This window comes from Trichomonas vaginalis, chromosome V (assembly GCF_026262505.1).
Source record: "Trichomonas vaginalis G3 chromosome V, whole genome shotgun sequence".
NCBI classification, from domain to species: domain Eukaryota; phylum Parabasalia; order Trichomonadida; family Trichomonadidae; genus Trichomonas; species Trichomonas vaginalis.
Genome location: NC_067207.1, coordinates 23,885,652 through 23,910,005, shown reverse-complemented (window position 1 = coordinate 23,910,005; position 24,354 = coordinate 23,885,652). Strand labels below are relative to the sequence as shown.

Sequence of the window (24,354 nt, the reverse complement as noted above, 5' to 3'; positions counted from 1 at the left end):
TCTGTATCGTCAATCTGTATCGCTTTAATTTACTTTGAGGCCATTTTTGCACTTCTAACATGAAAAATTCATAAAAACACAACTTGAGTTCTTTTAAATGCTCATTGTAAGACATTATTACCTCATAGTATGAAGTACAGAATAGCTGCTTTTGATCAATCATGAGTTTTTAGTCAAAAAAACAGAGAAGTTGTTAAAAAGTGGAAAACCCTTAAGGAAATCAAATAAAAAAAATTAAACATATAACATTATCTTTATATACAAACACAAAAAATGGAAATGGGTTAGTCCCAACCAATCGTAAAGTCATCAAGTGGATTTCTATTATAATTATCTCCAGAACAAAGGGATAAATACTCGAATTCGCGATATGTTGTTCTATTTGGATCTAACATAAAAGTTGGATCCAATAAATATCTTAATTTAGGATGTTTTGGAACTAGATATCGTAAATTTGAAAAATTTTCTTCAAATCTCTTTCCCCAGATATTGGTTCTACAATAATTCTGCTTAAATATGAAGTTTGGAGTATTGTATGGCTTCTTGTTCAAACTTTTATGGGAAAAAGTTTGTAATTTGTTTTGATATTTTTCATAAGTATCAAAACATGAAGTACAATGCGTAGCTGCTGGGAAAATATAGAACAAACTGAAATTGAAGCCTCTTGCCTCTGACATTCTATCAAAATCTTTAAACCATCTAAAGTATCTGACGAGATCCCATCTTTCTATCAAAGAAAAGAAGTTTGGAGATGAGGAGTAACCACCTAAAACATAGCCTGTCTCTGGTGGCTCTAGTTGAAGTATCTCCATGGCGTATCTTATTGGTATTTCGTCGAGATCTGAAAAGATTATAAAATCTTCTTGGTTTGGTCCGTATTGTTTTAATGCTGGGTAAATAGCACTTCGTGCGGAATTCTCTCTGCACCATGTACCTTTGAAAAGCTTTGAATCTAATAGTGTGCATCCTGCATCTTCTGTAATCCAATGAATTTTTGATTCATACTGACTTATTTCTTTCTCAAAAGGGTATGTAGATAAGTTTCGTTTGTTTCCTGAGAAAGAAGTACCTCCGGCGTAAATTATAAATTTGTCAACATAAGGATCAAGTCGCCAGAGTCTAATATACAACATTTCTGCTTCTCCGTTATATAGAAAGCAATCAAATACTCTATGTTTATTGAAATTTACTTGTATTTCTGGATAATATTTTTTGAATTTCACGAACTTTAAAATGAAATAAGACAAAAATACTAAATGGAAAGTTGCCATCAATATCGTAATGACCCTTGAATGTCTGTTCTTGGGGTTAAATACGTGAAAATTGATCATTTCAGTGCATCCAAAATCCCCTTTTATAAAAGATTTACATCCCCCTAAAATTAACCCAAGATCCGAAGTTTAGTTTCTATTCCATTATCATCTATATACCATGTTCCTAAATCTTTGATTTTTAGGATGCTTCAAGTCGTATTGGCTGCATAAACTTTATAAAGTGCAATATGAAGAGCTGTTTATCCACTATAATCATTTTCATTGAAATAAGGAGCTAGACTTTTTCTTTACTATTCATATACAGCATTATGAAGAGGTATACTTCTTTTGTCTCATCGAAAAGTTTACTCACGAAACTTCTCAACGATAGGTTTACAAATAAATAGGATATAAAGGATCAGTAGATGCATTTCATGGATGTTAAGATCAACCTTTGAAAATGCTCCAATTTTTCCTGGCTATTTTAAGAGTGATACAATAGCATCTCAATTTGTTGACAAAAGAAGTTCAAATCATTGTTATTTTGAAGATCCGATATAATAGTATGATCTGTTATTGCAGGCACATATAAAAAATAAATCTAAAAAGGCAAAAAATGCTTATATTGCTGCATCTAATTCATAAGTTAGAAAGTTTCAAAAAATAAATAAATAAATTATAGAAAATAAAATTAAACATTTAATCCTTTTTAATTTCAGGAAGAGGAGCAGTGATACACTTAGATAGTAATATAAATGTTCTGTTTGTTTGGTTCTCTCTTGGATGAATCATTTCCAGAGACGGGGTTGTCAAAATCTTTCTCATTATAACTTTTAATGGTAATTCATTCAAATTTTCAATCCATTCTTTAATTTCTTCATTTTGTGCAAGCAAAATCACAGAATGACGGCTATCTCTTTTCACAAACAAAGCTCCATGATCAAATTTGTTGAATCCATTCAGATATTTCAAAGGAGGAACTTCTTTTGTTTCATCAGTCAAAAACAAATATTTTGGAACGAAAAAGTATCCAAATTCTTGAGGAGTTTTTGTATAAACTTCACATGCAGTTTCATAATTCAATATTTTTGCAGCAGTTCCAAAACAAATTCTTGCGTATTTCATCATATTATCTCCTGTTGCAGTCAACATCAACTGAACAAAAGTTTCATCCAAATACTCTTCCTTTAGTTTATCTAATGTTTGCAGCATCATTTGTTCATCTCCTTTGTTTCTGCCATCATCTATCGCATGCATAATATATGACTGCAAAATTAAATCAACATTTGCGTTTTGCATAACACTCATGTGATTGTTAACAACAGAAAAAGATAAACTATAAACAGTTAGCGTTGTAGAACCATCTTCATGCGTTAGACGAGTTTCAAAGATCATGGATGGACTGGTAAACTCAATATGATCTGTTGTGTATTCGAAGAAAAAGAAAAAAGTGTCATTTGGTTGACAAACCGTTGTAATGAAAGAATTTTCATTTCTCGAAATTCCGCAGCCTTTTATTTCCTTTATTGACACGAAACTTGGATGTTTGCATGTAATAAGAGCTGCCGGACACTTCTGACAGAAAATTCTGTAAAGAATATCATCAGATAAAAATTCAATTTGATCTTCTCCGAAAATTGTCAAATGGCTGTTGTTTAACATCGATAATTCACTCAATGGTGAATAATCTACGTCTTTTTGGGCCATTACGAACAAGTCAAAGTGAGATAACAAAGAAAGTAATTTATGTCCTAATTCTTTAGCTTCAGACATCTTTCCTATTGTTACTGTTGACGTAACCATGGTAAACATCACGTTCTTGCCTGCATAAGATGGTGAAATTGAATCAATTATCTCAAAAATGTTTGATTGTGTCTGATTTGGCTGTAAATCATCAGTAGAATTGATGTATTGTATGAGAAGATCTTTCTCTTTCGAAATATCAAAGAATACACTGTCTATTGATGGTAATTTAAGATCAATAAAATCTTCAAAAATTAAATTCGAAAATTCTTGTCTGTTTTCGTTGATTTGAGGAATTGTAAGAGTATTGGTCAAAATAAATAATGAGAAGTAGCCGGATTTTAATGTTTTGACGTGTTTGGTTAATTTATCTAATGTTTTGCGGAAAAGTCCTGTTTTTATCGTAGATTCTGATTTCTCGATGATGAAAACGTTTCTTAATGGCGAATTTGCTAATGTTGTATCCTTAAATGGATATTCAACCATATTAACGTGAAATTGATTTGATTTTACTTTTTCTTTCATGTTTGGACCCAAATCATTGTTTGATTTGCATATGTTACACAAGAATTTCTGGTCTCCTTCGAATAAAATAGATTTTGGATTGCAAATTGTTCCGCAATTGTGACATCTCGGAGCTTCATCGTATCTGTATTCCATTTTTGGTATTTTCTCTGGTTCTGAAATAACTGGAGTAACAGCAATTGTAAAAGGAACTTTAATAATGTCTTTATCTTTCTTATAAACAGGAAGATATTTGATTGTTGACGTAATATACTTATCAACATTCACTTTTGGATATTCTATCTTTGTTTCCTTCTGTACTCCTGTACTTGGAACTTTAGAAGGTCCTAAAACAGTTCTCCAAAAATTCATTGTTATAAAAAAAATTTCAAACGTGCATCTATTGCTTTTTACACCTTTATCTTTTAACTAGTAAAATAAACTATATTTGTGCTGAAAATGAAATTCCTCAAATTAATATCATGTTTTATTGGCTATATCAAAATGGAATTTTCTTATTTCAAATATTGTTCTGTGTTATTCCAGTAAATGATAATTTCTGATGCAACTATATACAAATATTGTTGACATTGTGAAAGAATTCATGAGAAAACCTAAATTCCATTAAAAAATTGCTTCATTGATTGTAATAATATAAAAATTATATAAACAATGAGTCATATAATGCATTGACTAATACATATTTGATTAAAACGCACTCAACAACAAAATTCAAAAATTCAATATTAAGTTTATTGCTAAATACAATAGTTTCTGGTAAAATATAATCAAATAAGATAAAATACAATACATTTTATAAAAGAAATTAATCTTCTTCACTTGAATAATCTTCAAAATCTACAGGAAGTCGAGACATGTCTTCTTCGTCAACGCAGTAATATCTAGGTAATCTTGCTTGTCTTCTATTGGCTCTTGAGAAGCCTCCGTAGTCATTTCTCCTTGTTCTATCCCTTGGAATCAAATATTTTGTCAAAAACGTTGGCCATTCATCAGGTTGTGGAATTGTTTCTTTCAAAACAAGTTTATTAATGATTCTAGCGATTTTATCAATGCATCCCCAAAATGATGCGACAATTTCCTTTTTATTCGCTGTCAAACTAAGAATATTCTGTATCACAGGTTTGATATCAAAACTATCAATGTTTGAAGCTGTTGCAATTGACTTAAAACATTCAACATAAGAAATTGCCAAAAAATCATTGGTTGGATAGTTAATTATCGAGTTATTCAGGTACATAAGGACACTATACATCGCTTCTGTTGATTCCATTTGCGTATCATCGTAATTTAACATGTATTGAATCGCCATTCTCTTACAAGGAACGAATTCAGGCGTGGAAACTATAAATCCGGCAACATCATTCTGTGTTTCCTTAATAAAATCAAGTAAACCTGTAAATTCGGCCAGTTCTTCCGGTAAAATATTTGAATTTTCTTGAAAAGCAGTTTTATCGTCTTCGTTACTCAAAATATCAATTGACTGAAGTCTGTTCTGTCTTAAAAGGTAATTTTCTGGTTTCAAAATTTCTTGAGCATTTATTAAGAATTTGAAGGCCAATTCTGATGTGTTTTGGTCTTCTGTTGTAAGAGCTATGTTTATTACGTTTGGTAATGTCTCTGGTGATAATATTGTTTTGATAAATGAAGAATCTTTATTAAAAGTATTTACGAAGTAGCAAGCGATGTAAAAAGCTTGTGAGATGCCTGGTGATAGATATTCAACTAATATTGCCCATGAATTAAACGTTTCAAACCAATTTTCATCTTGTTTTGATTGATATTTCGTAATGTCGAGTAGTAATGTAAAAATTGGACCGATTTGTATATCATTGAGAAGAAGTCTAAAGAATCCTTCTGATTCTTCTGTTGTTAAATTGAGAATTGGATTATTATTTAATAAAATATGCTGCAGAATCATTATTGGACGTACTATATCACCACTATTTGAAGATAATCGTTCATTAATAACATCAATATATGTTTTATAGTTTTCTTCGAGGAATTTCACAATTAATTCATTGTTTGACATCAAAATATGAAAACTTTTGGATGACAATGTGTTAGATGGATCTATTTCTGGTGGAACTGCATAGTTATTGATCTGTGAAATGTTTTGTAAGATGAATAATGAAAATGAAGAAATATTTCTAGAAAGACCTGGTAAAGAGAACTCACTATTCAAGAACTCATCAAGAGTAATTGCGTTTTGTTTCAGTCTTATCTCTAAATTATTAGTCCCATTTCGAATATATTGATAAGACATCACAAAATCTTTTATCGTTCTGACGATATAAAATTTTATAACAAAAATCAGAAAGAAGGAACAGTAGATCGAAGTTCTTTCGCTTATCAAACGATTTGTATCATAAACATGTACAGAACCATAGAGATAAAAAATAATTTCGATATAAAAACTTTCAAAACTTGATTTTTCTGCATCGGTCATATCAAATCGTGTATACTTCATGTAATATAATATATAACATCTATTAATTTTAGAAGAAACTGTTTAGATGACGCTAAGATTTGTGATTGTTGCGAAAATTCAAATAAAAAAGTTTAATAAAAGATAAGGTAAAGCCTAATGTACGCAAATATTTATTATTTATACAACTATGCTATATTTTAACACCAAACACTATATATTGAAGAATAATATATTAGCAACAGCCTTTTGTACTGCGAAGTTTGATTTTCTCTTTTGAACTTGCTGTTGCCGATTCCATCAGGAGCTCAATGATTTTATTAAAAAGATTTTGGATGCCAACTCCTGTTTTTGCGGATGTAACAAAAAACGGATAGTGTTGTTGGTTTGCCCATTCTTCCATTTTGGCATTATCAACAACTTTCTTTGGTAAATCGTCTTTATTGGCTGCAACAGCTATTATTACGTCTGATTTTACTGATGATTTAAATATATTAAGCCACGAGTCGAGAGCATCAGCTGATTCTTGACTAGATTGATCGTAAACTAAAATTGCTGCGTTAGAATCTCGATAATAAATTGAACCAAGGGATTTATACTTTTCCATGCCGGCAGTATCCCATATTTGTAGTTCAACGAGCTTGCCATTAAATTCTGTCTTATAAGGAATGTATCCTGCTCCAATTGTTGGTTGGTAATCGTCTTCGAAAACTTGAAACTGCAATCGGTTTGCAATGGATGTTTTTCCAACAGCCACCGCTCCTATCATTACTACTTTAAATTCAAAAGCTGGAAGATTTGTCATTTTGTTCAGATAAGATAATAATAATAAAAAAACGATCGTAGAAATAAACATCAAGTTCTGAAAAGCTAAATTTTAAAACTTTGCATGGAATGTGGATGTATAAAATGTTTGTGTGGTATTGATAAAAAAAATAAAACCTCAACCATGAATCAGAAAATGCCAAAAGTGACATGCAGATTTGGATTCAGATCTGGTTAATTAATTACATAAATGATTGTAATATTCGAGTTATATGCTATATGTAATATGCTAATACTTGATTAATATGTCCTAAAATAGGAAAAATCAAAAATATTTCTGTGAATATTACAATTTCTTTAAAACGGTCTATCTCGTTTATTTGATGCTAGATTTTAATTATGATATACCTTTCTATCTAGCTAGAATGCTAAATAACAATTATTCATAATATTTTCATATTTGATCTGATCGATTTATTTGGCACAATTAAATTGTATTTTAGAAATGTTGGCTGCTCCATTCTCTCAAAAACTCTTAATAACGATAGTAAGAACAATTTGATACATCAAAAGGATAAATTTGAAGTTTAGATCTATAAAACTATCATTTCTAAAAGATTTATATTCATCTATTAAAATGAAATTGAAATATACCTAGTAGATAGATATTTATTCCGATGAATTTATAATTTCTTTTTAACCCTTTTCAATTGGGATTCATTTCTGATGCAATGGAGTAAACCAATTGCTTGTAATCAGAAAAAAGAGAATCTGTATTATTTGAGAATAACTTTTATTTTCTGAATTTTACAAAGCCGCTTGATTGTTTGCTATATTTTTCTGAATAAAGCTTGCATAATTCTCATTTCAGAATAAAATTTATTGATTGTATCAGAATATTTAAACGATATCATGACTGTTCTTACTTCATAACAATGGATTGGTTTATTTTCGATTCAGTATCTATGAATTTGTTTGTGAACATCTTTGAATATATGAATTGAATAGAATAGAATTGTATTTGCAATCTCGAATCTATTTTGAAGAATATAATTGATATGAAGACTGTTGTTATGAAAATTCGAAAATTAAAATTGATTGAAATTGAATTTTGAGAACATCCAATAAATGGAATTCTTTCCTAATTTGATCATCGCCATGATACAAGTATATTGGTGCATTTTACAATATCTTGTCACTTTTTATTCTCATTGGTCGAACATTTTTTGATAAACTGTATATAATATAAAATGAAATCGATTTATGAGTATTTTTTATTCTGGGTATTTCAAATTAAGAGAAATTCGTTTAGAATTGTTTTTAAAACGAGAAGTTAATCATAATTTTCATGTCTACCATACCTGATGTAGGCTTGAAATATGATACGTTGATGAATATGTATCAGGACTATCATGATACATATTCAAAACTATACAGATTAAATACATATGATGAGTGTAAACTTCTTCAAATTTATCAGATGGTCAAAAGGAACTTGATTGATAAGAACATATTCATGCCTGATCAAATATTATCACAAATCAGCAAGATGTTCAAGTATAACAATCGTTATTTAATGTCATACTGGTTTATTTTCAAAATGATTTACGAAGAATTCAAACCAGAAAAGATCGACAACATATCAACAGTTTTCAATTACTTCGTTTATCATGAATATGGTACTATTTTGAGTTTCCGCAAGAAACCTCGATTCAAATACTTGAACTATATTTCTATTTATGTTCATGACGTAAACAACATTTTCAAAGCAATCATGAATGATGACATAATATCATTCATTGGTTTCACACAAGATAAAGATTTTGATGCAGAAGTACGCTTGAAAAGTTATTTATATCCTTTGGAAAAAAAAAGTTTTCATCCCACGAAGGATATTCGTTAATTGAATTATGTTGTTATCATGGTGCTGTAAAATGCTTCAAGTTCTTGATCACAGAGTTCAAACCAAAGATTACTGATATATGTGTTCAATTTTCATTTTTGAGTGGAAAACCAGATATCATTAGTGAATGCTTAAAATATTGCTCTCCATCTTCACAATGCATGAAATATGCAATTATTTCACATAATATTGACTTTGTTTCGTTTTTGTGGAATGAATATGGCATTCACATCAAAACAAAATGTTGTGGTCGTTACAAAAACATTCAAGCATTTTTAATAGATGTTGAAGATTATGACAATATTTATAAATGTCTGATTTATTCTCCATTATTCCGAATCACATCGCTTGTTGAAATGCTTTTTCAGTATTTATATTCTTGTTATGGGGAAGGCATTGATTTTCGAAGAGCTCTTGATTTTGCAATATATTCCAACAGCAGGGATATTTTTACTATTTTCTTTCCACAATGCAAGCACTGTTATCTCCATGAGACAATTGAGTTATTTAGAAAAGATTCAGTAGAAATAGCAAAAGTTATTATTGATAATGAAAAGAATTTGGACCCATATTATTATTATTTTGATTATAGAATTCTGGAACTTGCATTTGAATACAATAGTATCAATCTACTTAAATATATTGTCTCCCTTGTATGTAAATTCTGTGAAAAGTGTCCATGGTATACATTTAACAATTTTTATGTGGAAAAAATGAAAGGTAATAATGTTGTTGATTTCTTGAATAATTGTTATCCATCTATAATTCCACATTTATTTAAATATGCCTTAAATTGTAAAGGTTTTGAAACATTTGAAAATCTTATTGCTCAAGGTCCAAATATAATGGCTGAAGATGGTTTTGGAAATACTGCCCTCCATATTGCAGCAAAATGTGAACGAACAGAGAACAATGAACTTGAGTATCTTATAACTCACGGAGCTGACCCTAACGCCAAAAATTGTGGAGGGAATACTCCTCTTCATCTTCTGATGGAGAGAATTGATGTCACAATTAAAGAAATAGAATATCTAATCGACCATGGAGCAGAAATTAATGCGAAAAATAATGATGGGAATACTTCTCTTCATCTTTTGATAATGAGAGAAGATTTGGCTATTAATGAAATAGAATATCTAATTGATCATGGCGCAGAAATTAACGCTGAAAATTGTGACGGAAACACTCCTCTTCTCCTTATGATGGCGAGAAAAGATGTAACAATGAAAGAAATTGAATATCTAATTGATCATGGCGCAGAAATTAACGCTGAAAATTGTGAAGGAAATACTCCTCTTCTCCTTATGATGGCGAGAAAAGATGTAACAATGAAAGAAATTGAATATCTAATTGATCATGGCGCAGAAATTAACGCTGAAAATTGTGAAGGAAATACTCCTCTTCTCCTTATGATGGCGAAAAAAGATGTAACAATGAAAGAAATAGAATATCTGATCGATCACGGCGCAGAAATTAACGCTGAAAATTGTGAAGGAAATACTCCTCTTCTCCTTATGATGGCGAGAAAAGATGTAACAATGAAAGAAATTGAATATCTAATTGATCATGGCGCAGAAATTAACGCTGAAAATTGTGAAGGAAATACTCCTCTTCTCCTTATGATGAAGAAAGATGTATTAACAATTCGTGATATTGAGTATTTTATTAGTCATGGAGCAGATATAAATGCGAAAAATAATGAAGGAAACACACCTCTTCTTTTAATGACGATGCAAGTTAAAGTTGCACACAATGAAATAGAATATCTTCTTGATCATGGTGCAAATATTAATGCAACAAATGACAGAGGAAATACCCCGCTGCTTATTATGATGATGAGAGAGGATATTATAAATAATGAAATAGAATATCTTATTGATCATGGTGCCAATATTAATGCGAAAAATAATCATGGAAATACTCCTCTTATTATTGCAGCTAAAACCAAGAAAATAAGAAATTCTATTCTAGAAAAAATATTATCGCTTGGAGGAGATAAAGATGCGAAAGATATAAAAGAAAATACACCTCTCCATTATGCAGTTAGTTTAAGTGAGTTTAAAAAAGTTGAGTCACTTGTTACATTTGGTGCAAATGTCAACATTAAAAACAAAAAAGATCAAACTGCAGTTCAAATAGCAACCCGCAAAAATATGCCCACTATTGTTGAACTTTTACTAAAATATGGTGCAGATCCATGTATAAAAGATAATAAAGGTGAATACGCCCTCGGAATTGCTCAGCAAAATAAATTCAAAGATATTTTGAAATTATTTTATTTTAATCGAATTCACAAAAATTATAAAACTCATCTTCAAGTATCATCGAATTCGATGAACAACAAAGACGCAAAAACCAAGGTCTCAAAGCATAGAATGTCTTGGGCAGCACCCAATCTTCATCCAAGTGTTATTCGCACTTCTGCACGAAGAGATAGTGAAAACTTATCTAATTTTGAATAAACTTTTATTTTAAATTTTTAAGCTCAGCATAATTTATCCCATAAAAAAAAAAAGGTATTGGGGCTTCCAGGCACTTCGTGCCCTCTAGCCCCGAAGATGTTTTGTCACTTTTCTGTCACTTTTCAGGGAAAAAACATTTTTATTAAATATAAAATGAATTTTACAAAACCACCGTTACCCTTCTTTGGAAATAAGAGTAGATGTAAAGATATTCTATTGAGAGAACTTAAGAAACTACCGAATGGTCTAACATTTGTAGATTTGTTCGGTGGAAGTTTCTATATATCTCATTTGTGCCATACCGTATTCCCAGACTCAAAGATTATATGCAATGACTTCGACAACTATATGAACCGTCTCAAACATATACCAGACACAAACAAAATATTGAGTGAGTTGAAAGAAAAGATACCTATAGGTAAGATGGAACGTATACCATTAGATAAGAAAGATATTGTCAGAGAGGTTTTGAAAAAAGCAGAGTATATTGACTGGGATAGTATATCTTCTAGACTATTGTATAGTGGTTCTATAAGAGTTCATGACATTGAAACACTTATGTCAAACGTTTTATATCTTAACTATACAAAGGTTTTCAAAGAGAACATAGAAAAATATACTGAGGGTATAGAGTTTGTGAGATGTCGTTGGACAGAGTTGTATGAAAAATATAAAAACAAGGAAAATGTTTTCTTTATAGTAGACCCGCCGTTCTATAACACATATGATTTTCAATACCAAGCAGACTGGACTTTGAGAGACTCTTTAGAAACTTTAGACGTTTTACATAACCATCCATGCTTTTACTTTACATCCGATAAAAGTGGTTTGGAAAGTGTCATGAGATGGTTAGAGGATATACATGACTATGAGTTTAGATATGACAAGATAGAATATGAGAGAGGTCCTATAAACCGGAGAAAGTGTCATAACAAAGAAATTTTATTGGTAAGTAAATGTGGTTTGAAATAGGACTACTTGTTTTAGGTTTTTTCCATTGTGTCATTTACTTATTTGACGTGGCAGAAAAGTACAGAGAATATGAAGATGAACCAATACCAGCAAATGTTCAGCATATGTACTCGTAAGAGATATTTTTATCTAATATTAAATGGACGCACAGAACTTAGCGAATGCACAGCAACCTGGACAACCAAACCCAGAGAATATTCCAAATGAAGTTAGAATACAAACTGCAATGGCAAACTATGGTCAAGTGCCAACAGATGTACAAATGCAAACTGCCATGTCAAATGACGCTGCGTTAGGTTTGCCACCATGGTATGCAAATATGAGATGGAAAGAGTTTTATACAAACCTGAAGTGGGATATAAACAACTCTATGCAGATGACGCGAACACAGGAGTTGACCCAGAGTATGTTTTCTACCAGAGGAGAAATAGAATGTATGAGCTCCAGTTAAAAAATGCTATGGAACTCAGAAGGAAACGTAAGAGACTAGGTGGACATTAGATTTTTACATATAGTAAAATGAGTTTCTTTGGAAGAATAGGAAACTTCTTTCGAAATGTTGGAAGAGGTATATGGAATGGAATAAAATCTGTCGGAAGAGGAATTTGGAACGGTGTCAAAAATATTGGTAAAAGAGTAGGTCAGTTCGTTGGTATTATACCTAAAGACCCTGAACCAGAAGAACAAGCTCCTGTTATACACAGCCTGAACCTGCACCACAGTCTAGTTGGCAACCAAATCCAACACCTCAACCGTATTAAAAGATTATATTTTTACCGTTCGATAGTAGTTGTATATGAAACTAAGTTCTAAGTAAAACGCATGGTATAATGGAACTATTCTCTTTCTTCCATCTGTAGTAAACCATACTTGAAAGTCTGAAATACTTCCACTCGGTGGTTCATATAGCTTTGTAGGTTTTTCGTAAAAGTCATTTGCCAAGCATAAAAAAGAGTGTTTTGTGCACCAGAAAATGAAGCATGAACTATAATAGCATCTGAGTCGAAAACATTTTCATATGTTCCATTAGGGTTTTCGACTTCATAAAAGTTCGGGTGTACTGGATATTCTGCAGGCTGATTTAACATCCTCAAAAATCTATACCATGCCAAGTTGTTATATTTTGTAGAAATATAAACGTTTTCTCCAAGGTCTTCTATTCTATCGATTTTAACAGTTGCATTTTTCCTGTCATAAACAATATCGAGATGGTACTCTCCTTCGTCAATGTTAAACTGGTTTGCATATTCGAGATAGATATCGTTTATTTTTTCTTGAAAAGCTTGAAGAGTTGTTTCTAAGTTTACAAGCAAATTCACTTGTAAAAGTTTTCCTGTTCAAATTTCTCATACGTACGTTTTTCTTTGTTATAGTATCGAACTTCAAAAGCGACCGTAAATGGGAAACCATGTATGGCTTCTGAAATGAACTTCATTCTACGAAAGCCAACAGCTTTTTGTGACGGATGGGTCTCTTAACCATCTCAATGGGTAGTCAAAACGATAGCCTTCATGCTTTACGGTCTCTGTCTCAAACTTTTGACCTACGTTAGTAAAAAGTTCATCTAATGGTTTAGTTGTAGCAACTCTTGAATTTTCTTTTTCTATTGAAAGCATATTTTATCTAGAATAAAAATGTCGAAAGAAACAGCGTCTATGAGAGAAATACAACACAACCGACAACTCATTTTGCAAGCTCTAAATAAGAACACAACAAACTTTTCAAACTATTCTAAATATCTGAGTCATTGAAAGAAGGAAACTTAAAACTGACGATAAACCCAATGACAGACGAGTTTCTGTTTCAAGACAGTAAGAACCATACTGTTTGTATAAATCCAACAAAAAGAACTTTAAACGAGAAACCTATAGATGAACTTCTTTTGAAGGCAGATATTGACAACAAAGCTGACAAAGAGTATGTTGACGATGAGTTAGCATATCTGGCTAGTGGGTTAGTGAAGAAGGCAGATAAGGAATATGTGGATGAAAAAGATGAAAAAATTAAAGAAATGGTTGAATGGTACCATGAACGGACAACAAAGATTTTAAAAGGTAAAGCCAATACAGGGTGGGTTTCAGGATGTTTAGACCTTAAAGCTGACAAGAACCATACACATACCATTGCAAATATTACAAACTTACAAGAAACCTTAAACAGTAAAAGTGACGTTGGACATACACATACCATTGCAAATATTACAAACTTACAAGAAACCTTAAACAGTAAAAGTGACGTTGGACATACACATAACTTCTTCTCAACTGTTGGTATAGAAAGTATTTTAGGAACGATTGAAGAAACTGGTGGGGGTGGATTATATTTTAAACCTCCTAACTTTCCAGAAGGTTTAACATCGGATAAAGACATTAGATGTAGAAATGTCTATGTCATGGAGGATGAAAACAAAGTTAAATTCACTGCTCAAGATTTATATGATAAAAAAGCTGACAAAACAGAGCTTCAAACATTAAAGATTGAAATACTTCAAACACTATATCCTATAGGTTCTATTTACACGTCAATGAACTCTACCAGACCAGAAGTAGTACTTGGTCTCGGAACTTGGACTCAAATAGTCGACAGGTTTTTGTATTGTGCAAACTCTTCAAAGGAAACAGGTGGAAGTAAAACGATTTCAGGTGAAAACCTACCTGCGCACAGTCACTACGTAGATTTAAGTACATCTCAAGCAGGTTGGCATAAGCATAGATATTGGGATTGGTCATCAATGACAAAAGGTAAAGGATATGATGTTAAAAACAACGTTAAGTTTGCTATAGATTGTTACTGGAGTAACACTGAGGGAGGAGGAAACCATATACATCGCGTTTCAGGGTATACGCAAACAACGGGACAAAGTAAAGACTACATGCCACCTTACATGACAGTTTACGCATGGTATAGAATTGCTTAGTCGTCATTTTCAACTTCTTTAGCATATTCGTCAGGAGTTGTCTTATATTTGTTAGGAACTGTCTTTGAAAGTATACCACCTTGAACTTTGACAAGTTTGAAACGAGGTCTGACAATAGTAGTTTTATCTTCTGCTTGCAGTGTGTACATTTTGCCATGTTTGCCTAAAACTTCATATATTCTCTTGTATACTTTCTTCTATTTTTACGAACACGAACGTGAGTACCTGTCGAGTTCCCATTGTTGTCATAGTCAATAGTATTTTCATATGGGTCGCGTTTAGGTATTTCTATTTTTACTTTGTCACCTTTCTTAAGTTTGAAGCCTGGCATTCTTTCTTGTTTGTCTCTTTTGACTAAACTATTAAATATATAGTCTTTCTCTAAGTCGGGGTTGTTTTTCATTTCTTCGGGGGAATGGTTTCCAAACCTTTTTGTTTACGGTTATTGTAAATATTTAAAACTTGTCTCATCTTTGCATGGAGAAGTGTCCTATTTGTCGTCATATGACATTTCATCTACCTCACCACCTTGTGGTTGGTTTAAGTCTCTTAAGATTTTTATACAACTGTCAATGAACAAGAGCAGAATGGTTTTGGTCGACAATGAAAATTGGTTACATTTTTTTGAACGCAGATAGTTTTTAATATCGTCTGATTTGAAAGAACTTTCCAGTCAGATGTCAGTTTTGTTGGATGGTATTTGTCAACGAATATTGTCAAAGCAGTTTTCACATCTAAAATATTTTTGGACTGTAATGGTATGGCTTCACAGTATCTTGTGTTTTGACGACAAATATTAGCCAGTATGGTGGTCCATCTTCTCTATATCTCGGAATGTTTTCCAAGATATCCATAAACCAAGCATTTGGTGTTGAACTAAAGATTTTTACCATGAGTGCTTTCTTTGTTGCTTTAGAAACATACGGGTCCTTGTTTGAATTCGTCATTTTTAACCCATAAGAAATGGGTTTATTTGGTGCATTAGCAGGAGTCGCATCTAGATTTTTACCCGCAGTGGGAACAATAGCCAGAGGTGCATTTGGAATTGGAAGGAAGATTTTGAGTACTTTAGGTATACTGAAAGAGAAAGCGCAACCTATTATACAAACCGTACAGAAAGGTTGGGATGTAGCACGAGATGCAGCAAATCTTATTCCAAATCCTGAAACAAGAGGAAAAGTTCAAGGATGGATGGACAATGTAGGAAGACAAGCAGGAAACTACTATAACAAAGCAAATGACTACTATAACCAAGCAGGACACTACATGGACCAAGGTGAAAGATTCTTTAAAGAGGATATAACCATGCACAACAGTGGTAAACAACAACAACCTCAACCGCCTCAAACGTGGGGAATGTAAATTTTTTTACTGAGATGAAATGAACAATACAGCATTGAGACAAATGGGCTCAAGATGGCTTTGTCGGCTTCCAGCAGTTACACAACGTGTTTGTCAAAGTTCTTCCTATACCTCAGGAAGTTTTAGACCGACTTAAAAACCTAAACAAAGTTGAAAACAAACCAAACTAAAATTTTTTACTGAGATGAAATGACTGAAGAAGTTGAAACGGTAGATTTGACACCACAAACAAAAAGTTCAGAACCATTGTCAAAACCTGTCAAAGAACTTACAGATGAAGAGAAAAATTCAATAATAGAAAGTGTGAGGTCTGGAAATACAAACCCTAACTACAAAGTCACTTTTCATAAAAATGGAACGGCAAGTATCTCAAAAAAGAAACAGACTCTCACAAATAAAATATTGAAGTCTGAAGGAGCTTTCGAGACAACAGATGGAAAAGTTTACTTCACTGACCAACAGTTCATTATAGAACATCTCATTGACTTAGAGTCAAAATATTCTAAACTTTACAACAAACACAAAAAGTTGAAAGGAAAACAAAAACAAATGGCATATGATATTTATGAAGATGTTGACGACACAACCATACCTGCAAGTGAGGTAAAGCCAGAAGAACCAAAAAGTGACGAAAAACCAATAGAAGAAGGTGAGCCAAAAACTGAAGATAAACCAAAACCAAAGGTTAGTTTCAATACTAAACCAAGTCAACCTTCATTAGCTGGTATGGGTTGGCGTCAAAGACTTATGGTAGCAGGCGGTTATGTTAAGTAAAGAAAAAAACATTTTTTTATTTTTATTTGAAATGTACGCTGAGTCTGCCGGAAAAGACCGTTGGGAAAACATAGATGAAGAAGTCTTAACAAAAACATTGACGATGAAGTTCATGAGAAATTAGATGAAGAAGTCTTTACAAAACATTGACGATGAAAGTTCATGAGAAATTAGATGAGAAATATGAAATGGCATACCATTTTAAAACAAAATATTTTTTTATTTTTATAGAAATGCCCCCGCATAGAATGGACAGAAGGTCTGCTAGAATAAAAGCAGAGTTGCAAAGATATGGTTGGAGAGTTTCGAAGAATTTTAAATATAGGAAGGGAAAGCCAATAAAAGTCTATGACAAACTGGCTGGTCTGACCTATGAGATGGATTTGAAAACAGCGCGCGCCAATTATCCAAACAGATTAGAGAGGTTAGAAGAAGAACGTCTTATGGACATGCCTTTCAATGTTACTGAACCTCAAGTTGAAGGACACGACGGCTTTGCCAGGTTCTACTGGAAACATGACGAACAATTGCATCCTTTGAGGAGGAAAAAAGGTAGTGCAGAGGATGGTCATGCTCCCATGGAAAGAACAAGATATGCATATGAAAAGTATCGCGAGGTTAGAAGTAAAATTACATCTGGTCGAACCTTTACAGTAAACTTTGAAGAAGGAAAGAACAAAGAAGGCTTCATGGGAGTACTTGCTGCAATTCAAGACGGAAATAAGAAAGGATACAATCTCAGACTAACCGTAACAGATTTAGATGGTCATATCTACTACTCATATGGCAATGAACAAACAGCCGCACAACTTCTTGACGCTTTCAAGACTACAAAGAGAGAACAAATGGTTGACTCCGACTCAGATATTTTGAATGCAATTGAAGGAATTGCAAGCGTGAAGTTCGAATGGTATCAACCCAACCCTCAAGCAGTCAGACAACATGCTGGGTATTTCCCGTTCATAAACAAGTCTGACATTAACTTAACAAGGTATGGAATTTACAATTCAATCGAAACAATTGTCAATGAACCTTGTATTCTTACATGTCTCAGGAACTCTGGTCTTGTTACAGATGAGAAAATGAAGTATCTTGAGTCATGTGTGAAAACAAGGTACATTCTTAGAGGTCAATTGACAAAAGTTGCACCGTTGGCAAATGTCAATATCCGAGTCAACATTCCGACTGAGAAAGGTTCTTCACATGACGACTATGTAGTTGACTTCAAATTGCCATGGTTGAAGATTGTACTTGTCCACAACCACTTCATGTTGAACGAAAGTCTTACAAACCCATTGTTCGGAAAAGGCAAGTGCAACATTGTCAGAGCTGTTAACATTCTTTTCGAGAAAGGCTTGTTGGAACCAATTCCAGATGACAAGCTGACAGAAACTTTTGTACCAAAAGACGAAACAAACTTTTCATTGTTGGTAAGACCAAAAGTTGTTCCAGACAAAGTTCTAGCACAAAGAAGTACACAGTTCCAAAAGGAGTTGGATTGTTCGGATTACCAACCTGAACCAGAAGAACTTCCAATGAGGTTGCAAGAACTTCAAGATGCTATAAACAAACTTCCATTGAAGACATCCAATTGACGTCAAATTGTATTGGAGAGCATCTGAGTTAGGTCAGAAGGTTTTATATGAAACAGGTTGCTTCGACGATGTTTATGAAGATAACAGGAGAACGTTTTCTCAGAAGATAAAGACTCACTTGAATTTCCACGAACTGGGCCGATTGGATGCGATAAGTTCGACTCATATGAAAAGATATACTATGTCGACCTTAACGCTGCGTACATGAGGTTCGTCCAATATATCCCGACTGGAATTCCAAACGAAGACGTGAGTTCCCGGGAAAGAACTATACAGTTGGAAAAGTCATACAACAACTGTATGATATTTAGGAAAGCTTCAAACCCAAACTTGCAATGACAATCAATTGCTTATGAATTCGACATGGGGGTATTCCATTAAGAAACCTCAAAAGATGAAGAGTAAAACTATGAGAAGGTCGACAACTTTGTTGAAAGGTTCTCCCCTTTTGTTTGAAATACGAGTTCACCGAAGGTCAAGGTGGCTCAGTAACCACAGTAAACCTATTTCGAACATTGGTCTTATCCTCAGTTCGCAAAGGCAGTCCTTGACAACTACAACAAATTTTTCTCCGATGTTAAATCGAAAGTGAAGGTATACTATGAGAACATTGACGCACTCATGACGAACGAAGAAGGATACAACAAACTCATTGAAATGGGTTTAGTCGGTGAGAAGATGGGCTGTTTTAAGCTAGATAAGGTATTTTCCGAAGTTCATGTTCTCTCCAAGCGTAAGTACTGGGCTATACTTGAAAACGGCACAGAAATAAAACATTGCATGAAATAAAAAATTGCATACCATTTTAAAACGTTTTTAAAACAGTATATTTTTACATATATAAAATGCTTCAGGTTGAAAAACAAAGAACAAAAGTAGCAGATACAAAACCGTTAGACTATATCTTTACAAACGCTGGTAGGAATATTTCAGATGAAGAAATTTTATCCGGAGCTTACAGGTTTGACTATCCAATTCGTTGGCTTCAAAGTCCTTCAGATGCAAAGGCAATAGGATTTAGAAGAGTTTTGTTTTCAAATAGAACTAACGCGTTTATGTTTGCAGTATATTTTCATGGTCAGTATAAAGGCTCTGATGGTCTAATAGAAAAATTTGACGAAATGAAAATCTTTACAATTCGTTCAGACGAAAGTCTTGAAAAAACTCTAAATGACTTTCAAACTCAAATAAACAAATACTACTGGGAATTTCAAGAAAAATACCACTCTTTACTAAATGGAACATACTATCTAAAACTAGAATACGACAAGATGAACTCCACAGTTTCATTTCAAAAGATTGAAATTAACCCTCCAAGAGATACAGAGTTTTTATATTGGGGAGTAGACAAACGTTCTTGGGCGCAATTTCTTCGGTTACTAAACCAGAACGAACCATTGCCACCAGATGGTCCATTTAAATTTATACTCCACCAACAGATTTGACAGTTTATAGAAACGTGTTCGATCCTCAAAATGTCATGTGTCATGCAAGTTTCAGTTCAAGCAACAACAGTTTTCTTTGTATCGGTAAGGACTTTTATGACTTTGCTTCTAAATTCTACGAACCACCTAGTAACAGTTTCTCTGACTTTCAAGTCTGGTTCACAACAAACGGTGTGCAGCATATTATTCCATTGTACTACGACTTTTATCTCGAATTGTCTTTCATATACAACTACGGAAAAGTGCTGAAAAAGTATTGAAAAATGAGTTTTGGTTGAAAAAAGAGGTGGAGCCAAAAGTGGCTCGACCTCAAAACAAGCATTTTGTGAAGAATATACCACCCCGCGGAATTCCGCGGGGTGCTTTTTATACAAAATTCAACAGGTGAATTTTCATGAATTTCCTTAAGATAGAAAAAAGTGAGTTAAAATGAGATTTTTACTGAACTGGTTGGATGTCGCCTTCACAGGTTATGTAGAACGGCTGACCAGAGAAGTGGAACAGTGCTCTGAGAATTTGTATAATTCGTGGAATTGGACTCTCTCTGTTTGGAAGTTGTATCCATGGGCGCTTTGCAAAGAACTTGAGAAGAGCTTCTTTCTTCATCTCCTTTATGTCGTCTACAAGAGTGTTTTCTGGTATTTGAATTGGAATTCCAGTCGAAATCTCGATTTTCAGCGCACCTCTTCCAGACAACCAGACGCCGAGGGACTTGTTGGCTTTGTCCTTGCCCAAGTACTGCTTAACAACTTCATTTATCTCTATAAGGTAAATTGCCTCATCTAATGGCTCGATGCTGTCCATTGTTCTGTTTCAGAACTAGTCTTGTACTTTTTCAGAACTAGTCTTGTTCTGTTTCAGAACTAGTCTTGTTCTGTTTCAGAACTAGTCTTGTACTTTTTCAGAACTAGTCTTGTACTTTTTCAGAACAAATTTCCCGTAAAAGCTCTCAATTTGAGAGAAAAATTTTCTGTTTCAGAACAATATTTGTTCTGTTTCAGAACAATATTTGTTCTGTTTCAGAACAATATTTGTACTGTTTCAGAACAAGACTTGCACTGCTTCAGAACGAATGTCCGACGGTTAAGCCACAAACGAATGTCCGATGTACCACCAAAAAATATTTTTTAGGTGAAGTGGTGAGATCTCACCTGTTTTCTCACCTCTTTTTTCACCCGTTGAATTTTCATGAATTTTCCCGAAATAAAATAAAAAGTTGGTTTTTTTAAAAAAAATATTTTTTATTTTTATTGTAAGAACAGTATGACAGTCGAAGCAAAAACGTTCACGAACAAATCTAATGGCGAAACATTCACAAAAGGCACTTACAACGGTATTGAAGTCTTACGTAGAGACAAGGATGGTTATATAAATGCAACAAAGATATGTCAGCAGTTTAGGAAAGACTTTAGAAGGTTGTTGGAAATAAGTCTTGGAAGAGTATTTTAAGGCATTTTGTGAAAGAATATACCAACCCGCGAATTCCGCGGGTTGCTTTTATACAAGTTAATGCAGAAATTCCGGATGAAATCAAACAGGTTAGAGGAATGTATGTAGACCAAGACTTACAAACTATATAGCAATGTGGCTCTCCAAAATATTGCATAGCAGTTGGAAAAATTCTGGACTCCATAGACAAGAAAGTTCATGAGAAATTAGATGAAGAAGAACTTGAAGATACAGTAGAGAATGCTAAACCTTTGTTCGAAGAAGAAGTTAGAAAAATGCATAAAAACAATAGAACATGAACATGAGATATGTTCTGGTTATAGAGATTCTCCATACGAACTAAACCAATGGGAACAAGAAGATTTAAAGAGAGAATTTAGAGAATATGAACTCGCTAAAGTTTCATTAGAAGCTGCAGAAGAGAGGTTAAAAGGTTGGGGTCCTTTTGTACAAAAATATTTTGAGTAAATGAACCATTTTATTTTTATTGAATTCGGCAAAAATATATTTTAGGTTAGATGGTTTTTAGGTGTCACTACGTCACCAGGTCCCTCGGTCCCTCGGTCAACTAACATCTTTTTGAAAATGGTGACAACATGACATTTTGACAACAACACAGGAAATAGACTTCTTCGTATATGTTTTGTATAAAAAGCACCCCGCGGAATTCCGCGGGGTGGTATATTCTTCACGAAATGCTTGTTTTGTCAAGACTTCTTCATCTAATTTCTCATGAACTTTCTTGTCTATGTTTTGTCATGACTTCTTCTTCGTATTCTTTCACCCGTTGAATTTTGTATAAAAAAAGCACCTGCCGGAATTCCGCGGGGTGGTATATTCTTCACGAAATGCTTGTTTTGTTGAGACTTCTTCGTAAATGTTTTGTATAAAAAAGCACCTGCCGGAATTCCGGCGGGTGGTATATTCTTCACGAAATGCTTGTTTTGTCAAGACTTTCATCGTATATGTTTTGTATAAAAAGCAACCCGCGGAATTCCGCGGGGTGGTATATTCTTCACAAAATGCTTGTTTTGAGGTCGAGCCATTTTTGGCTCCACCGTAGAAAACACACAAAACTCTTGAATTTTGTTGTTCCCGGACCAAAACATTGACGAAGAAGTCTATTTCCTGGACTGTTGTCAAAATGTCATGTTGTCACCATTTTCAAAAAAATGTTAGTTGACCGAGGGACCGAGGGACCGAGGGACCTGGTTAGATCTAAAATATATTTTTGCTGAGTAAAATGACCAAATTTCATGAATTTCCTCATATGTTTGCTACCCCGACTTTTTTCGGCCTTGCATAAAACTCTATGAAATCATGAAAAAATGACCAAATTTCATGATATAACTGTATTTTTTTGACGAAGTGAACTTTTACTCTTCGTAAAAAAAATCCCTGAAATCATGAAAAAATGACCAAATTTCATGAATTTCCTCATATGTTTGCGACCGGTAGAAAACCGCGGGTCGAGATTCCGTACGAAAATCGTAAAAAAACTCTATGAAAATCGTGAAAAAATGCGACCCTCGGAAAACCGAGGGTAGAGATTCCGTACGAAAATCGTAAAAAAAAACTCTATGAAATCATATCTTTTATACAAGATAGAAAAAATAAAATTAACGTTAGTTTTATTTTTTTTTATTTTTTTATTTTGTATGTAAGAACAGGAAATGACAAGCACTGAGTTTGAAACAGTTAAAAAGATAGACAATGAGACCAAAATAGTTAGAATAGGTGATTTAAACGTAAGATACTCAAAGAAATACAAAAAATATTCTTTGTCAGACATTTTAACACTATCTGAAGGAAAGAAAGCACACGACTGGGTTAAAAATGCTTCAACTCAGAAAATTTTGACAAGAAATCCTGAGCTTATGATATCGGTAAGATTCTATGGAACAAGAGCATATCTTATAGACAAAAGTCTTATACCAGTAGTTTTGTTCTGGATTGACCCAGTTGTTGGATATAATTTCATAACATATGGTTCATTCGATACGGAACGTTGCAGTGAAGGCTTACTTTACATCGTTCAGAAACCGAAGGACTTCAATACAAAGAGATATAAGATAGGAAGAACATATAATATAACTCAAAGATATGACAGTATAGTCAATAGAGTCAAGGTTGTGTTTGTGAATGATATGAGAGCTGCTGAAACAGAACTACTTGAAAAGTTTGAGAAAATGTATGGTGCTCCCACGAGAGGTAAAGAAACGTTTGAAGTAGATGAGATCGACAAAGCTATAAAAGTATTTGACGAAGTTGCTGAAAAATACATGTAAAGCGTTTATTTTTGGTCTTTTATACAAGATAGAAAATAACGCTAATTTTATTTTTATTTTATTTTTTATTTTGTATGTAAAGACAGATATGACAACATCAGAGAACACAACAACTGCTATCGTTCATGAAGCCATAAGTGAAGAATACGAGTGGTTCAGTTTAACAAACAGTTACGTCTCATTCGTTCGGTCAAAGATGACATGTACCAAATGCAAAGTATTTTGACAGCATGTTTTGCACCAGATACTAAGGTTCCTAAAGACTGGTTTAGGAACCAAAGCACTATTGAACTTTTGAGCGAAGCACAGCGAGACAGACTTTTTTCTGAAATCGTGAAGAACAGCGAGTGGGAGAAAAACCCCAGTCGCCAAAACTCTATAAAAACAGTGAAGAACAGCGAGTGGGAGAAAAACCCCAGTCGCCAAAACTCTATGAAAATCGTGAAAAATTGCCAAATGGTTTGAGAGGTTGGTAT

At 33.3% G+C, this 24,354-nt stretch overlaps 11 protein-coding genes and 4 pseudogenes across 15 annotated transcripts, besides 1 other annotated feature; 9 read left to right on the top strand and 6 right to left on the bottom strand.

The window, feature by feature from the left end:
* Positions 1–247: 247 nt before the first annotated feature.
* On the bottom strand, positions 248–1,348 carry TVAGG3_0392140 (beta-1,4-mannosyl-glycoprotein beta-1,4-n-acetylglucosaminyl-transferase family; the record flags this gene model as incomplete). Its single annotated transcript, XM_001584227.1, has 1 exon — positions 285–1,133. The coding sequence occupies one exon, from the start codon at positions 1,131–1,133 to the stop codon at positions 285–287; it is 849 nt and encodes a 282-aa protein (XP_001584277.1).
* A 529-nt stretch (positions 1,349–1,877) lies between these two features.
* Positions 1,878–4,101, bottom strand: TVAGG3_0392130 (ER to Golgi vesicle-mediated transport; the record flags this gene model as incomplete). The annotated part of the gene is made up of 1 exon (XM_001584228.1): positions 1,953–3,872. The coding sequence occupies one exon, from the start codon at positions 3,870–3,872 to the stop codon at positions 1,953–1,955; it is 1,920 nt and encodes a 639-aa protein (XP_001584278.1).
* A 188-nt stretch (positions 4,102–4,289) lies between these two features.
* Positions 4,290–5,861, bottom strand: TVAGG3_0392120 (uncharacterized protein; the record flags this gene model as incomplete). The annotated part of the gene is made up of 1 exon (XM_001584229.2): positions 4,327–5,439. One exon carries the CDS (start codon positions 5,437–5,439, stop codon positions 4,327–4,329), a length of 1,113 nt encoding a protein of 370 aa, XP_001584279.2.
* Positions 5,862–6,049: 188 nt separating this feature from the next.
* On the bottom strand, positions 6,050–6,780 carry TVAGG3_0392110 (GTPase protein; the record flags this gene model as incomplete). Its single annotated transcript, XM_001584230.2, has 1 exon — positions 6,182–6,751. One exon carries the CDS (start codon positions 6,749–6,751, stop codon positions 6,182–6,184), a length of 570 nt encoding a protein of 189 aa, XP_001584280.1.
* A 1,411-nt stretch (positions 6,781–8,191) lies between these two features.
* On the top strand, positions 8,192–8,614 carry TVAGG3_0392100 (spectrin binding; the record flags this gene model as incomplete). The annotated part of the gene is made up of 1 exon (XM_001584231.1): positions 8,192–8,614. The coding sequence occupies one exon, from the start codon at positions 8,192–8,194 to the stop codon at positions 8,612–8,614; it is 423 nt and encodes a 140-aa protein (XP_001584281.1).
* A 161-nt stretch (positions 8,615–8,775) lies between these two features.
* TVAGG3_0392090 (ankyrin repeat protein family) lies at positions 8,776–11,076 on the top strand (the record flags this gene model as incomplete). The annotated part of the gene is made up of 1 exon (XM_001584232.1): positions 8,776–11,076. One exon carries the CDS (start codon positions 8,776–8,778, stop codon positions 11,074–11,076), a length of 2,301 nt encoding a protein of 766 aa, XP_001584282.1.
* Positions 11,077–11,229: 153 nt separating this feature from the next.
* Positions 11,230–12,048, top strand: TVAGG3_0392080 (phage tail repeat-like family; the record flags this gene model as incomplete). The annotated part of the gene is made up of 1 exon (XM_051232395.1): positions 11,230–12,048. One exon carries the CDS (start codon positions 11,230–11,232, stop codon positions 12,046–12,048), a length of 819 nt encoding a protein of 272 aa, XP_051102125.1.
* A 914-nt stretch (positions 12,049–12,962) lies between these two features.
* Positions 12,963–13,664, bottom strand: TVAGG3_0392070 (annotated as a pseudogene). Its single transcript has one exon. A coding segment is annotated over exon 1 (702 nt).
* A 275-nt stretch (positions 13,665–13,939) lies between these two features.
* Positions 13,940–24,354: part of a mobile genetic element that runs on past the window's edge.
* Positions 15,929–16,327, top strand: TVAGG3_0392060 (uncharacterized protein; the record flags this gene model as incomplete). Its single annotated transcript, XM_051232394.1, has 1 exon — positions 15,929–16,327. One exon carries the CDS (start codon positions 15,929–15,931, stop codon positions 16,325–16,327), a length of 399 nt encoding a protein of 132 aa, XP_051102124.1.
* On the top strand, positions 16,517–17,101 carry TVAGG3_0392050 (phage tail repeat-like family; the record flags this gene model as incomplete). Its single annotated transcript, XM_051232393.1, has 1 exon — positions 16,517–17,101. The coding sequence occupies one exon, from the start codon at positions 16,517–16,519 to the stop codon at positions 17,099–17,101; it is 585 nt and encodes a 194-aa protein (XP_051102123.1).
* TVAGG3_0392040 lies at positions 17,350–19,485 on the top strand (annotated as a pseudogene). The gene has a single exon. A coding segment is annotated over exon 1 (2,136 nt).
* On the top strand, positions 19,542–20,401 carry TVAGG3_0392030 (annotated as a pseudogene). The gene has a single exon. A coding segment is annotated over exon 1 (860 nt).
* On the bottom strand, positions 20,580–20,945 carry TVAGG3_0392020 (uncharacterized protein; the record flags this gene model as incomplete). Its single annotated transcript, XM_051232392.1, has 1 exon — positions 20,580–20,945. The coding sequence occupies one exon, from the start codon at positions 20,943–20,945 to the stop codon at positions 20,580–20,582; it is 366 nt and encodes a 121-aa protein (XP_051102122.1).
* Positions 21,405–22,058, top strand: TVAGG3_0392010 (annotated as a pseudogene). The gene has a single exon. A coding segment is annotated over exon 1 (654 nt).
* On the top strand, positions 23,264–23,878 carry TVAGG3_0392000 (organellar and viral DNA polymerase type B; the record flags this gene model as incomplete). The annotated part of the gene is made up of 1 exon (XM_001584236.1): positions 23,264–23,878. One exon carries the CDS (start codon positions 23,264–23,266, stop codon positions 23,876–23,878), a length of 615 nt encoding a protein of 204 aa, XP_001584286.1.